Source organism: Varroa destructor, unplaced genomic scaffold (genome assembly GCF_002443255.2).
Source record: "Varroa destructor unplaced genomic scaffold, Vdes_3.0 BEIS01000004.1, whole genome shotgun sequence".
NCBI classification, from domain to species: domain Eukaryota; kingdom Metazoa; phylum Arthropoda; class Arachnida; order Mesostigmata; family Varroidae; genus Varroa; species Varroa destructor.
Window position 1 is genome coordinate 18138386 of NW_019211457.1, and position 11978 is coordinate 18150363.

Below are 11978 nucleotides of genomic sequence, written 5' to 3' on the forward strand. Positions count from 1 at the left end.
ATAAAGATTTCATGCAATTTCATTAAGCCTACTGCATAGCAATCAAATGAACACGTATTTGTCGGCCTCCATTTTAATATCATTCAGCATACTCACCTATTTTTTTTAATTTCATGTTTATTTACATCATTTCCATAGGCTTGACTTTGAAGATTTTTGAGCACGTGCTTAAACCCGTCGATTTTGGTCAAGGCCAAAAACGACCACGAGGAGGAGGCGATAACTCCGACTCAGAAAATGAGGAAAATGGTTTCCCTAATCAACTATCGAATGAGATTTTCCGTTCACGGCAACAGCGGAAGGTTCAGCAACAACAGCATCAGCAGTAAAGAGACGTCTGTTGATCATTTACCTTTTATCTATCTGAGGTTTGTTTTTAGCGTTATTTTCTCTACACCCAAGCATTCCATGGATCTTCGCTATTTCCACTGATCAGCAAATGCGTGTGTATGACTGTTAAAAAAGTCAGATGTCTTCTGAGCAAAAAGCGAAAAGTATTGAACGAGTACATTCAATATATTTTTACCCACCTAAAGCTAAGTCTCTTGACACGAAGCAATAGGTGTTCGACTCCGTTCGACAGAAAACCTTACATTCGAGCCATAGTAACCCCGGGAATTTGAAGGAAGACCCGTGATCATGATGACTATGGTGGTGATAGCTATGTTGATGACCCCGGTGATAGCCGGTGAACATTATATGCAGAAGGTAAATGAGGACAGCTAGGCACTTCTGCCAAAACATTTCATTTAGAATTATAAAAAATTACAGCGAACTCGCTGATCGGACGCTTAGCATCAGTGCGAAAAGATTCGAATGCCATTATTTCGAGCAAAAAACTCTTTGAGTATGTGACTGTGTATATATAACGCCTCAGAGTGCGCATTTGACAAGGTGCGTATGTATGTCTTGAGAGATTCTAGCTTCAACTGTAGGTCTTTATTAAATCGAAGTTCTAGTACAGACGAAGATGACTGTTGAACAGTGGTTACATTAATTATTGCTGTTCGGTTGCTCTAGATGACAGTGTGATGAATTGAAGTAATTTGGATTGGTATTATTACTATTATTGTAGTTTTGTTAAGTTAATATCATTTTTTGGCAAGATAATGCTAATTTATAAGTTCTACACGAATATCATTATGAGAATGAAGGAATCATCGCTACATATCGGCATTATCACAGCAACGAGTAGTAATTCTTGCATCAAAGACATATATATACATATATGTATATATCAGAAGTAAGTTAAAGTATTGCGCAGGAGCACGTAAATAAAAAGAACAGGGAAAATATACGAGGAAATGTTAACGCATGGGACACATATGAACGTTGAAAAGTAAAGTGCTTATGGCAATATAAATGGAATCATATTTGTATATGTATATAGAGAATAAATTCCAGCAAGTACAGTATCATGTATAAGAAAATGTGCTGTGAATTAATTTACACTTCAAGTGATTGAGGTTATTTACTTTAAATGTCTCATGCATCATGAACCTAACCTAACCCTCTCTATTCCTATTATTTACATACTATTGTCAAATTTAGTTTTTCAACAGCAAAAAAAGTAGTAAACATAAATCAGTAAGACTTCGTAAACGAGAAGTGTTATCATCGAATCTTACCACTGACGGTAGAAGTTAGAAAATCACTTGATTCGTGAATTCGAAAATGTAATTCAAGACCTTCGCTCCAAGCTGAGAACAATTGATAGGCTTCTCTTCAATACAATATTTAAACTTTAACAAAACAAGATATTTTAGGTCTAGAACAGATTGTTCATCGTTTCAATAGAAACACTTCCATCAGCGACTAACAGTAGATTTATAAACGAAAAGTTAGTTGCCTTGGTATTAGTTCTGCCTTTTAACTTAAAGGTATTCATGCATGGCTCCCTAACTGAACGTAAAGGTTGATTGTAATTTAAATGATGCTCTAGTCAATGAGTGGTAACATTACCGATACTTTGCGTTCTTTGAACCCCGTCTACGCCGATACCCCCACAATGGGCAATTATAGCACGTGTGGCACGGTAATATAATTATTCGTATAGGAATAGTATGACATGCTGTTCATAAGGCACGGGTCAGGATGAGTAAGTCATTTTGCTTAATGCGAATGCGTTCACGTCTTACGTCGAAGACACTGGCACTTAGTCGGAAGTACCATTTCTTTAAAAGGTAATATTTTGTCGATAATTTTGTGCCATCATAATATGGCAAACGAAATAAAAATTGTTTAATTTAATTTGACAGAGTGAGTTTTATTTAGTTGTCTATTCCGATGTATTGCAGAAGTTCAGATTGCGTTGTGATCACATTGTCCTTCTTTTCAGCGGCTCGTGATTTCTGTTTTTGTTAAATGCTCGAGGACATCAGGAATACCAACGTCCTATCTGTCCTATGCGATGATTGGATATATCTGATCATCGTTTATTCCTGACCGTCATCGTCTTCAGATTTCTCCTCTTTCTTAGCTTTCGGCTTTCGTCCTCGTTTCTTACCGGAGCCCTTAGGTCGGCCACGGGCCTTCTTACCACCCGAGCCACCACCCGAAGGCTATAAAAGCATCACACAGATAAATTAAAAATAATTCAGTTTTTGCGATCATTAAAGTTGTAATGCATTCTGAAGCATTTAATAATGTCCTCCATCGTGGAATACAGAGGCACAATTTTTTAGTAGGACCGGATATGACCAACAGTTAACCACTATGAATCTTAACAATAGTGATTGAGCTTTTATTGTTTATCGGGAGAACTACGAGACGAAATAGTTTTCGACGCTGGAATCACCACCTCGAAAACGAGCGAACCACAAATCAGACCGTGCAATAGGCTATAGTATTAAGTCCGTGTACCCCACAAAAAAGGCCTTTAAGAACTTGGATTGCATTCAGCTTTTCCTAAAAGAGAGCTTCAAAACCGACCTAAAATACACATCTGAGATTTTTATTTTTGGAACTTGTGCAACTTGTGTGAAACGTGTAATCGCGTCGAACACGCCGCCAAAAGCCGAAACACAACAAGTATAGAGAAGAACCGCTCTTCTCCCCTCGCTCAAGTTTGTTCTGGCGCCAAAATTTGAACCGATTCAAAATCCACGGTGAACTTATGAAACAACTCAGCAGCGAGCTGTGGGCCGTACAGGTGGCGCTATCTGCGTTCACCATGTTTTCTATTATAAAGCATTTTCTGCATATCGAATAAAAATGTTCTGAAGGAATTTTCATCTCGAGCGCAACATGATTATATTCAACCCAGACACCGCGCCTCCGGATTACCACCTGTTTAGATGAATGCAGCATGGCTTGGCAAGCAATTGGTTTGAAGCGTTACTTTGTTTTATTTTTGATCCTTGTAGTCCTATTTGTTGTTTTTCTAGCGCTGAAGTAGTGGTAAAGCCATTATGTCGAATGTGCGTGTTTTCGACGCCCATTTTGCCCGAAAAACAACAGCTGTCATAGGTAAGCCTTGCATTAAGAATGCGGCTTACGCGTCATAGATTAATAGATCACCGAGGTCAAACATCAAATTCTATGACGTACAGTATCATATGGAAACTATATAATTAGATAACTTTAGCCCAGTGGCTAGTCTATACAGTATCTGATCACTGCCGTAGGGTCTTATTGTAACCATGTGAATGCCGACACTGTGACCGCGCTGGTGAGGGAAGGTGCGTCGGCGAGGGCAGACAACATGGCGGATGCCTGCCGTACTTAACAGCAGTAATATTTTGTACTTGGGTAGGATTTATTTTTCGGCAAAATCGTTTATAATGATCATTCGGCATAGCAGTAAAATTAAGAACAAAAATTAAAAAACACAATCATTACTCGCTTTATAGAAAACAATACCTAACAGCAGATGTCAACGGGTATTCTACTTAGCCAAGTATGGTCCCGAAAGAATATATAAAATTAAAGTTAACGAAAAGTTTACAATTCGTGCCGGGTCAAGTTTTTTAGCAAAAATTAGCTATTTTTGTGCGCAAATGTTCCCAAGATATTTACCGCCTTGCGTTTTGTGGGGGCCTTATCCGAGTCAGGCTTCTTCGGGCGACCCCTGCGCTTCTTCTCCGCTGCAGCCGACGCACCCTCGCTGTCAGACATCTGCGGGAAAAAAATACAACTTTCGTAAATTTTTGCTCAAATTCGCATTTTAATGGCATTATTCCTAGTGGCCTAGTGGATTTTTCCACACATCTTTTCAGCGGCTAGGAAGTCAGCAACACTATCAACAGATTTTTTTCTCTTAATGGTCCGCCATTTTGCTACTGGTCAACTGCGGAATTTTGCTCGGTTTCCACAAATTTTTCTCAAGTTTGCCACCAAAATAGGTCAATACTACCGGCAGTTGGCTAGCTTGACGCAAACTGTCATAGCTATCCGACGCCTACAGCTTAGCACAATAAAACATTTCTAGGCCTACCGCAACCCCATTTACTTTGGGTGTTTCTGCAAAAATAAACACCTCTTTCGATTTGTTTTGTGACTAGAACGGACTAAAAAAATTCCCCCAACCGAGGTCAATTTTTTGGCATATGGGGCATGAAAATTCTGACTAAAACGTTAAATATTGGAATTTTTTCTGATTGTCACTTACCGTGATCCGCAAGCTAGATCAGTTCCGACGACGAACTCCGCTCCGGGCTACCTTAGCTCGCGGAGCGCAAGCTTAGCCAGCCGCGCTGACGACAACAGCCGCGGTGGCAGGAGCAGCACTTGGCCCCCTTCAATAGAGGCACCCGCGCGAGCCGCCCTTGCGCTCCTCTCTGGAGTCACAAAGCCCCTGCCGGTCACCCATTACCTCACCACTCTTTACAGTGACCCCCCACATCCCCAGACCCTCCTTACCGAGTGTCTCTATGATTCTTTCCCTAGGGTGTCAGCATGGCGCCGGATCTTGTAGAACCACTGCAGACAGCGCCCCCATAATCTCCCTTTTCGTAGGAGGAAGCATGACGATGTGGCGGAGCATCTGCCGATGGTGGAGCATCTGCCGAGAAGTGCAACCAGCGCCCTCCCTTACCCTCGATTTTCAACGGGACTTTCAGCTAGATCTGGAGTGGACTGGATGAACGAGCAGTGCTAAAACCGTCTGCGTCTCCTTTTAACTTACACTCTCAGGTGCAAGCGGTTCGAATGAGCCGGTCACTACCGGCAACTGCTCGCCGACAAGCAGAACTAGCTCACCTAGCCGCCTGGTCGGCCGCTCCACTCGTGTTGCACTTAGTGGCGAGGCCGGTGTTCACTCTCCCCATTTTTTCTGTCCGCCTGCTCGTGGCGCCGTTTCGACACCTCGACGGAATAAGCAGCCGCCATCGTAATTGCGACAGTAACAGCCGCCTCGGCTGCGTGCCCCCGTCTTTGTTCACTTACGCATTAAGTTCGATGAATGTGGTATTTAAGGTTGTCGTACAGCGTAAGGGGAAGGCAAGCTCGAGCGGCAGCAACACAATGACGCAAAGCTCGAGCTAGGCGTCACAATAAAAGTTCTTTTCACTAATTTACCATCAACCATGCTTCTCGCTCGATGTTACGATGACAACGATCGTCTCGAAAGCAGAAGAAGTAGCAATGTTAAGCCACGCGTTTTGTTGCAGTACTGGAATATAAATCCCCCTTAGAGGAATCGGAGAATGCCTCGACAGTAGATGTATTCTCTCACAAATATGGACACTTATTTGACAGTTAATGAAGGTTAATGGCATCAGTGTAGCAGTTAGCAAGCGGTACGGCAGCGTGCTGTGTTGGTAAATGAGTTCCGTTGACGACGTGATTCCGCCATTCCATTTGCAGACTAAAGACACTTCTTCATCATTTTTTTAGCCCGGGCGCGCACTGTAACCCAGTCAACTAACGAGTTATCAAGCACCAACATACCTGCACAAGCTTATGATAGAATTTCATATGAAGATGGAAGCAGAGCTGTATTCAATTTGCCGCCCATTGACGTCCATAGACGCAGCAAATGGTCTGGAGCATCAAAGATTTAGCGAGCATGTTTCTTTATTGCCGTTCACTAAAGAGCTTGAGTCATATCGTCTGTAACGTAGGATTTCCTTGCTTCTCTGAGTGAAAAATCAGACATTTGTTGGACCCCTTCTAGCCAAGGGAAGCGACGATGCCAAGAAAAAAACAGCCTTGTAAGCAAATAGCTACTGTACTCTTTAGAGGCAATGTGTTGTAAGAGCCTTTTGATCTGGATTCAAGCTAACGACCTAGTAGCCGCCTATTCTACTTTTGTTGGAGGTCTCCGATGGGGTCTATTTTCTGTCGCTACAACTTAACCTGCTTGAGACTTAGATCTGATAGCTGAAGGGATACATTGTACGAGGGGGCTTGGGCTATCGCCGCATAGGAAAGTCTGTAAATTAGATAGTGGTGACAGAGGGGAATCAAGTAACATTCAGATTACTGGTCTCTGATGTACAATCTGGCTTTGATGTCTGGTTTCGTGACGCCATTTGCCTCTTTTCCTGGTATTTGGTTTCTTTGTCCGAATTAAACAAATTTTGACATTAGGGTACTCAACTTTCGGAAGCTCAAGGATGAATTTGTAAAGATTTTAAAAAACATCACAGTAAATTAGATCCGTGCTATAGGCTAAATATAATTAAAAGTGAAACAAAAGTGTTTTAGATAAACATTGAAACAAAAAGTTTATTTGCTCCTTCGTTAGGAGCGAAAGAGATAGAAACTGAGAACTGTACCCTTTTTTTGAGAGGCGGCGCCGTTTGGTATATCTAAATGATCAAAGTTGTGCCTGGTCATTGAATATTGGTTCAGGTGTACGCCTGCGTCGAATCGCTGACATCAACCAGTCTGTTCCTGAAATCTGTATTAGCACACGCACTATTCAAGTTAGGAATAATGTGTCGCAAATTTGAGTGGAATCACCTGCCCCTAACAAATTTAAAATGTTTTGAGAAGCTTTAAAGGCAGTAGCGCTTGTTTTAGTGTTCGAATATGGGTTTTTCCAAGACCCTTTGGCAGGAACTTTTGTCATAAACTATTTCTCTATTTTCCTTTAAAGGACCGACGGTCTTTATGAGAACCTACAATAGGATGAGCTATGTGTAACATGTCTTTTTATAATTATTTAACCATTTTATTTGCGACAATGCATATTTCTGAAAGTAGCCAATGGTAATAGCAATATGAAAGACGGCATGTCGGGAAGTTAGTTGAGGCTGGCGTTCCCACTCATACCAACCTAACTTTTCAACACAAGCTGAATATATTATGTTAGCGATTTTTATTATACAAAAAGCTTCGTTTCCATTTCTCATTTATTAGGTGCTTACTAAGACATCACCGTAATATTTTCAGCTCACCGTCTCTAATCATTTCCAATTGCAAGTGACCGCTTAGGATTTGATCCTCAGCTAAGTGTATTAGCTTCTGTTAATTTCACTACTTGCTAATGCTAACCGTCTGAATAGAATCCCAATCCGTGCTGTAATATGGCTCTTCATTTTATTTTAGGCAACTTATATGGCCTTGGAAACGGTCTTAGTGAGAAAAGATTTAGGCTCATTTAAAACAAAAACCCACATAAATATGTGCATCGTTTTTTGCAACAAAATTCTTATGTGCCAAGTTAGGCTATATTTCCAGAGACTACAACAATGTCCACATGTTTTTTCCAAATAAAATTTCCACCGACGTTGTCCTAACAAAAACATAGTTCTGCCCCAACGCTTTTATGCCCAGGCTCGCCAAGGTTATATTAGAACAACGAACATAATCTACTTTTTTCTGCATGGAGCAAATCAGTTGAATGATAGGTCTCGTTTGAAAGAAAAGTTTTCGCAATAGCATTCAATGCCAGGGAACAACTACTTTAGCACTTTTTATAATGCCAAATGTTTACTATAATCTCCACAATTATGTGGTTCCATGCATTAACAACACTGTGCTGTTTTCTTCTGTTCTATGACTCTTTCTTTGCCGCCGCAGATTCTCTTTTGAATGACATTCTCAACTGAAGTTTACACAGTACAGAAGTTTGAACAGGATTGCCAGACTTCTTTCTTTTTGTTTCGTATACTCGTAATTCGGGTACTTGACCCGCATTATTGGTCATGCGCATTAAAAGCGATGTTTTACTAGCTAAGGCTTCTGCACAGTGTTTTTCTAACGCGATTATTTGCACATAATTTTTTTAAGGATTAGGTGATTTTTCGGTTGTTTTCAGTAGTATTTATGTCGTTCAGATATTTACAATTCATCATGCAGCGTATCTTTTCTCCATCGTGTGTTGATTAGATACCAAGTAGCATGTTTTATGAAATGTTATATTTGCCGTGTTAGCTTTTTAAGAGATCTAGAGGAGACCTAGTGAATTCTAACGGCAAAAATATTATCCTGATTTTTTTCCAGAGGATAAGACAAGATAATAATTTAAGATTACGAACAAATTTGGAACCAGTGGGAGACAAGACATATCGCAGTCCATTCTGCCTACAGGTAAAGGTATGAAGTGGATAGCTAATGCAAAGAAGATCTGCTTTACTTTATTTTATTTCGCTTATGCGGCACAATGTGATAAACGAATGAAGTAGAACGTTTTTAGTATCTTATTTTACTTTTAGTAGCCTTTAGGTCTTTCTTCGACGATTAGAATCACAGTTTACATACGCATTAAGTACTCAAAGGTGCAGGGGTGCCGCTTATGATAGAACAACAGTGGCTACATCGACTGATAGTCGACCTCAGTTATGATAGCATTATATGTATATAGTGTGCCTAGTCAAAATATGGAGTATATCCAAATAGGTTCATAGTTGTCGAACCTTTCGTTGAGTCTTCTAAATGATATAACTATGTTGTATTTCCACTGGAGGTCGCCCAATGATATCTAGAACTACATCTGTTACCCATTTCTATAATCCACGTTATATGTGTATATAGAGATTGGATTAATCATATCATTAAATAAAATCAGAGCGCGATCTGCTTCGGTGGCTTGAAAGCCGTGTTAATATCTAAAGATGAAATAGATTTTGGTGTTTTTTTTATGCCGCTTAATTCAATATTTATTTATTAACCAGTAATGAAACCAGTTTGTATCAATTGTCAACTCGTTTTGCTGTTAACCGTTAAGACTTCAAATATTTTGCGTTGCCAATGAAAGGCAACGTTTAGCAAACATAATTTAGGAGATTCACGTACTGACACAGCCCAAGACATAAAGATTAATTTCGTACGACATATAAGTGGTAACCATCTATAAACTATAAACTATAAACTGAGAATGAGTGTAGTACTATGACTCACTTGACTTACAGGTTTATTGCGGTAGTTAAGTATTTTTGTTTTTATGTGCAGAGTTTCGATTAAATATCAAGCTGTCGAGTCTAGAGAGAGGCGCTGCGCCAATATTTCCATCATATAGTAGAAAAAGATGACTATAAATTGTTGATATATTTCATATATATACTTTGTTGCACCGTTAGCTAAATCTACAGACTCACAGTATAAGTGGCTTGTGGTAAGTTCTTATGTAGTTTATAGCGGGGCTACACTTAATCTTGATATTTTTCCACATCATGCAGTTGTAATATGAGTCTGGTTCGACCGGCAAAAAATCACTATACGAAACTATCTAACGATCTCCAATATTGATTCTCCAATTTGACCGATTGAGCTTTTAACAAATTGAATACACATATCAACAATCTAGCATGTCTAGCTAAAGATAACCAAACATTTACTAATAGAAGCTTAGCGTCGGTTAGAAATGTGGCAGGTTCATTACGCAATGCTCCTGATGTACTTGCATACAACGATGTATATCGAAAAAAAACTATTGAGTATTCGCATTAAACCGCCTACCGGTACCTGACATAAATCTGGAGACAACTTTGTGTAAGCATTATGCGAAACGCCTGACCCGAGACTTAGATCTGATTGTCAATGCTCTATCAGCTTGACTCATGATCAGCGCAGTCATTGTATGTCTTAGGCACATTGTATCCGTAGTAGCTATTTTGCACAAACTTATCGTGACGCTCATAAAGTTGTTTGAGGATCCACTTATGGGTAGACTGACCAGCGGTGCCACCGTACTCGAACGGAAGAATCTCAGCTGGAATGAAGCGGTGTAACGACGCCATATCCCGGCCGTGCATATGGAAACGGGCCCTCTGCTTAGCCCCGAGCAGTGGTCTAGCCACGCTGTAAATGAGATCCCATATTGCAGTGTTATTCACAACGTGGACACCTTTGAAGCGAACGGGGTAGCCATCTTGTAGAGCCATCACCAAGGCCTATGAAGATAAAAAAGATGTGCAAACAATATTGAGAGAATGCTTTTCCGACTGGAGGAATGTTATGGCAATGGGAAGGCATATGTGCCTGTATTATATATTATCCAAGGTGCGCTTGAGCGCAGACGTTAGACGTGTACAGTACACAAGAAGACCTATAACAATCATCCACATAAAGCAATCATAACGCAATATTATAGAACTTGGAGATGCTAATTCTTGTAGACACATAGATTGGAACAAAATCTATAGGTAAACCTAATGCTCAATATGATGAATTTTGTTGATTTATATTATAGATTATATGCTGCCTGTAGGGGAGAGCGGATGTAGCGATACCATCTGATACATCTTATTTGAACTAATTGCTATTTCTCTAATAATAATTCTGTAATAAACTCTACTTTATTTGATTCGTTTTTCTTGACGTTTCCGACCCTCTGCTGAATAACCTCACCAAAATGAAAATCCATCCAAAAGAGATGGTATCACAAAAACTGCTATGGTTGTTTTCAATAATAACTCTAGTTAATGAAAATTAATTAATGGTAATTTTTATTCTACTTGCTCAGTCTTATCTTAGATGAATTTCGTCCCTTTTGTACAGGAGAAGCACTTTCTGTACATTTAGGTATGCCCAAACTAGACACCCATTAGGGCTTTTTTTTTCTAGCCATCCATTGATACTAATTGTGTTAAAAATGGTCGTCCGCCCTTATTACTTACTACAAAGCATTCCACGTAAATGTTACTAATTTTAATCTATTGCCTTTAAAGATTCCCGCAGACATTCACAAAGCTATTTAGACTATAATAACTAACCTTTATAGCCGAGAATGGTAGGTACTGTACGTAAGAGCAGTGCATCTTCTCTAGATCAATAAGAAAACGAACCCCATTCACTTGCACTTGAGGATCCTCCAATGTTAAATCACCAACCATAGCAGTTGGCGTAAAAATGTCACGTAGATCGAATCCACAATTTGGAGTCCAATTTCCAATTCTCCAAATAATTGTTGTTGTACCATCGAGTGGATTAAGCTGCTTGAGGAGAGTGCCCACCTTGAGTTCATAGGCGCCAGCATAATCCTTGGGTCCTTTGCCAATGGGCATGAAGCGTTCAGGATCAACCAGCCTAATACGAAAGTAGCGTTTATATGTCTTGACGGCTCGTTGAAGATTGAATTTCTTCGCACGCAAAAATCTCAACAGAAAATCCTCATCGAGACGCGGTCGGAACTCTCGAATCTCCGACACTGTCGAACGGAATTCGGTAAGAAGCTTTCGGCGTACCTCGGGGGTTTCTCCGAGTTCCTGATAAGCCCGTTTCTGCCAGTCCGTTACATCTTGAAAAATCATCATGTTGCCCCTGCGACAGCTGAAGACGCACTGGCCGCCTTTCACCGACGTTGAAGGCTGTATTCTGCCAGAGTATTTTCAGTCATCATCTAGATCATGTCCAATGCCTTCTATGTTGAATCATCTTTGGGGCGAGCATTAATCTTCGTAGAAAGGACGTGGACGCAGCCGCGACTGCCAAAAGTGAGGGTGAATCATCTCTAGGAAATGAAAGTAATACTGCGGTTTCGGACAATGATGCTCGATGCTGCGGCTATCATACACCGCAAATGACGCTGGCGGTGGTGAACACCAGACTGTTTGCATTGCAGCCAAGAATAGACATATCTATTCACATGT

At 40.3% G+C, this 11978-nt stretch overlaps 2 protein-coding genes and 1 long non-coding RNA gene across 5 annotated transcripts in view; 1 reads left to right on the forward strand and 2 right to left on the reverse strand.

The window, feature by feature from the left end:
* Nucleotides 1–1430, forward strand: part of su(f) (cleavage stimulation factor subunit su(f)) — a 7214-nt gene extending 5784 nt beyond the window's left edge. For both annotated transcript variants that reach the window (XM_022801995.2, XM_086987940.1), the window contains exon 11: nt 139–1430. In XM_022801995.2, the coding sequence (XP_022657730.1) occupies nt 139–329 (191 nt within the window). In that variant the 3' untranslated portion in view covers nt 330–1430. The remainder of the gene's footprint in view (nt 1–138) is intronic.
* Nucleotides 1431–2237: 807 nt separating this feature from the next.
* LOC111248902 (uncharacterized) lies at nt 2238–4925 on the reverse strand. The gene is made up of 3 exons (XR_015327004.1): nt 4610–4925; nt 4018–4116; nt 2238–2561 (listed from the first exon to the last, which is right to left on the reverse strand). It is a non-coding gene; the product is annotated as an uncharacterized LOC111248902 (long non-coding RNA).
* Nucleotides 4926–7093: 2168 nt separating this feature from the next.
* On the reverse strand, nt 7094–11942 carry LOC147755918 (alpha-tocopherol transfer protein-like). 2 transcript variants are annotated; one of them, XM_086987952.1, is made up of 2 exons: nt 11103–11932; nt 7094–10280 (listed from the first exon to the last, which is right to left on the reverse strand). In XM_086987952.1, exons 1-2 carry the CDS (start codon nt 11640–11642, stop codon nt 9936–9938), a joined length of 885 nt encoding a protein of 294 aa, XP_086844078.1. In that variant the 5' UTR covers nt 11643–11932; the 3' UTR covers nt 7094–9935. The 2 variants fall into 2 exon arrangements, with proteins under 2 accessions (XP_086844078.1, XP_086844079.1); XM_086987953.1 differs by having other exon boundaries at nt 10046–10188; nt 11103–11942.
* Nucleotides 11943–11978: the final 36 nt, after the last annotated feature.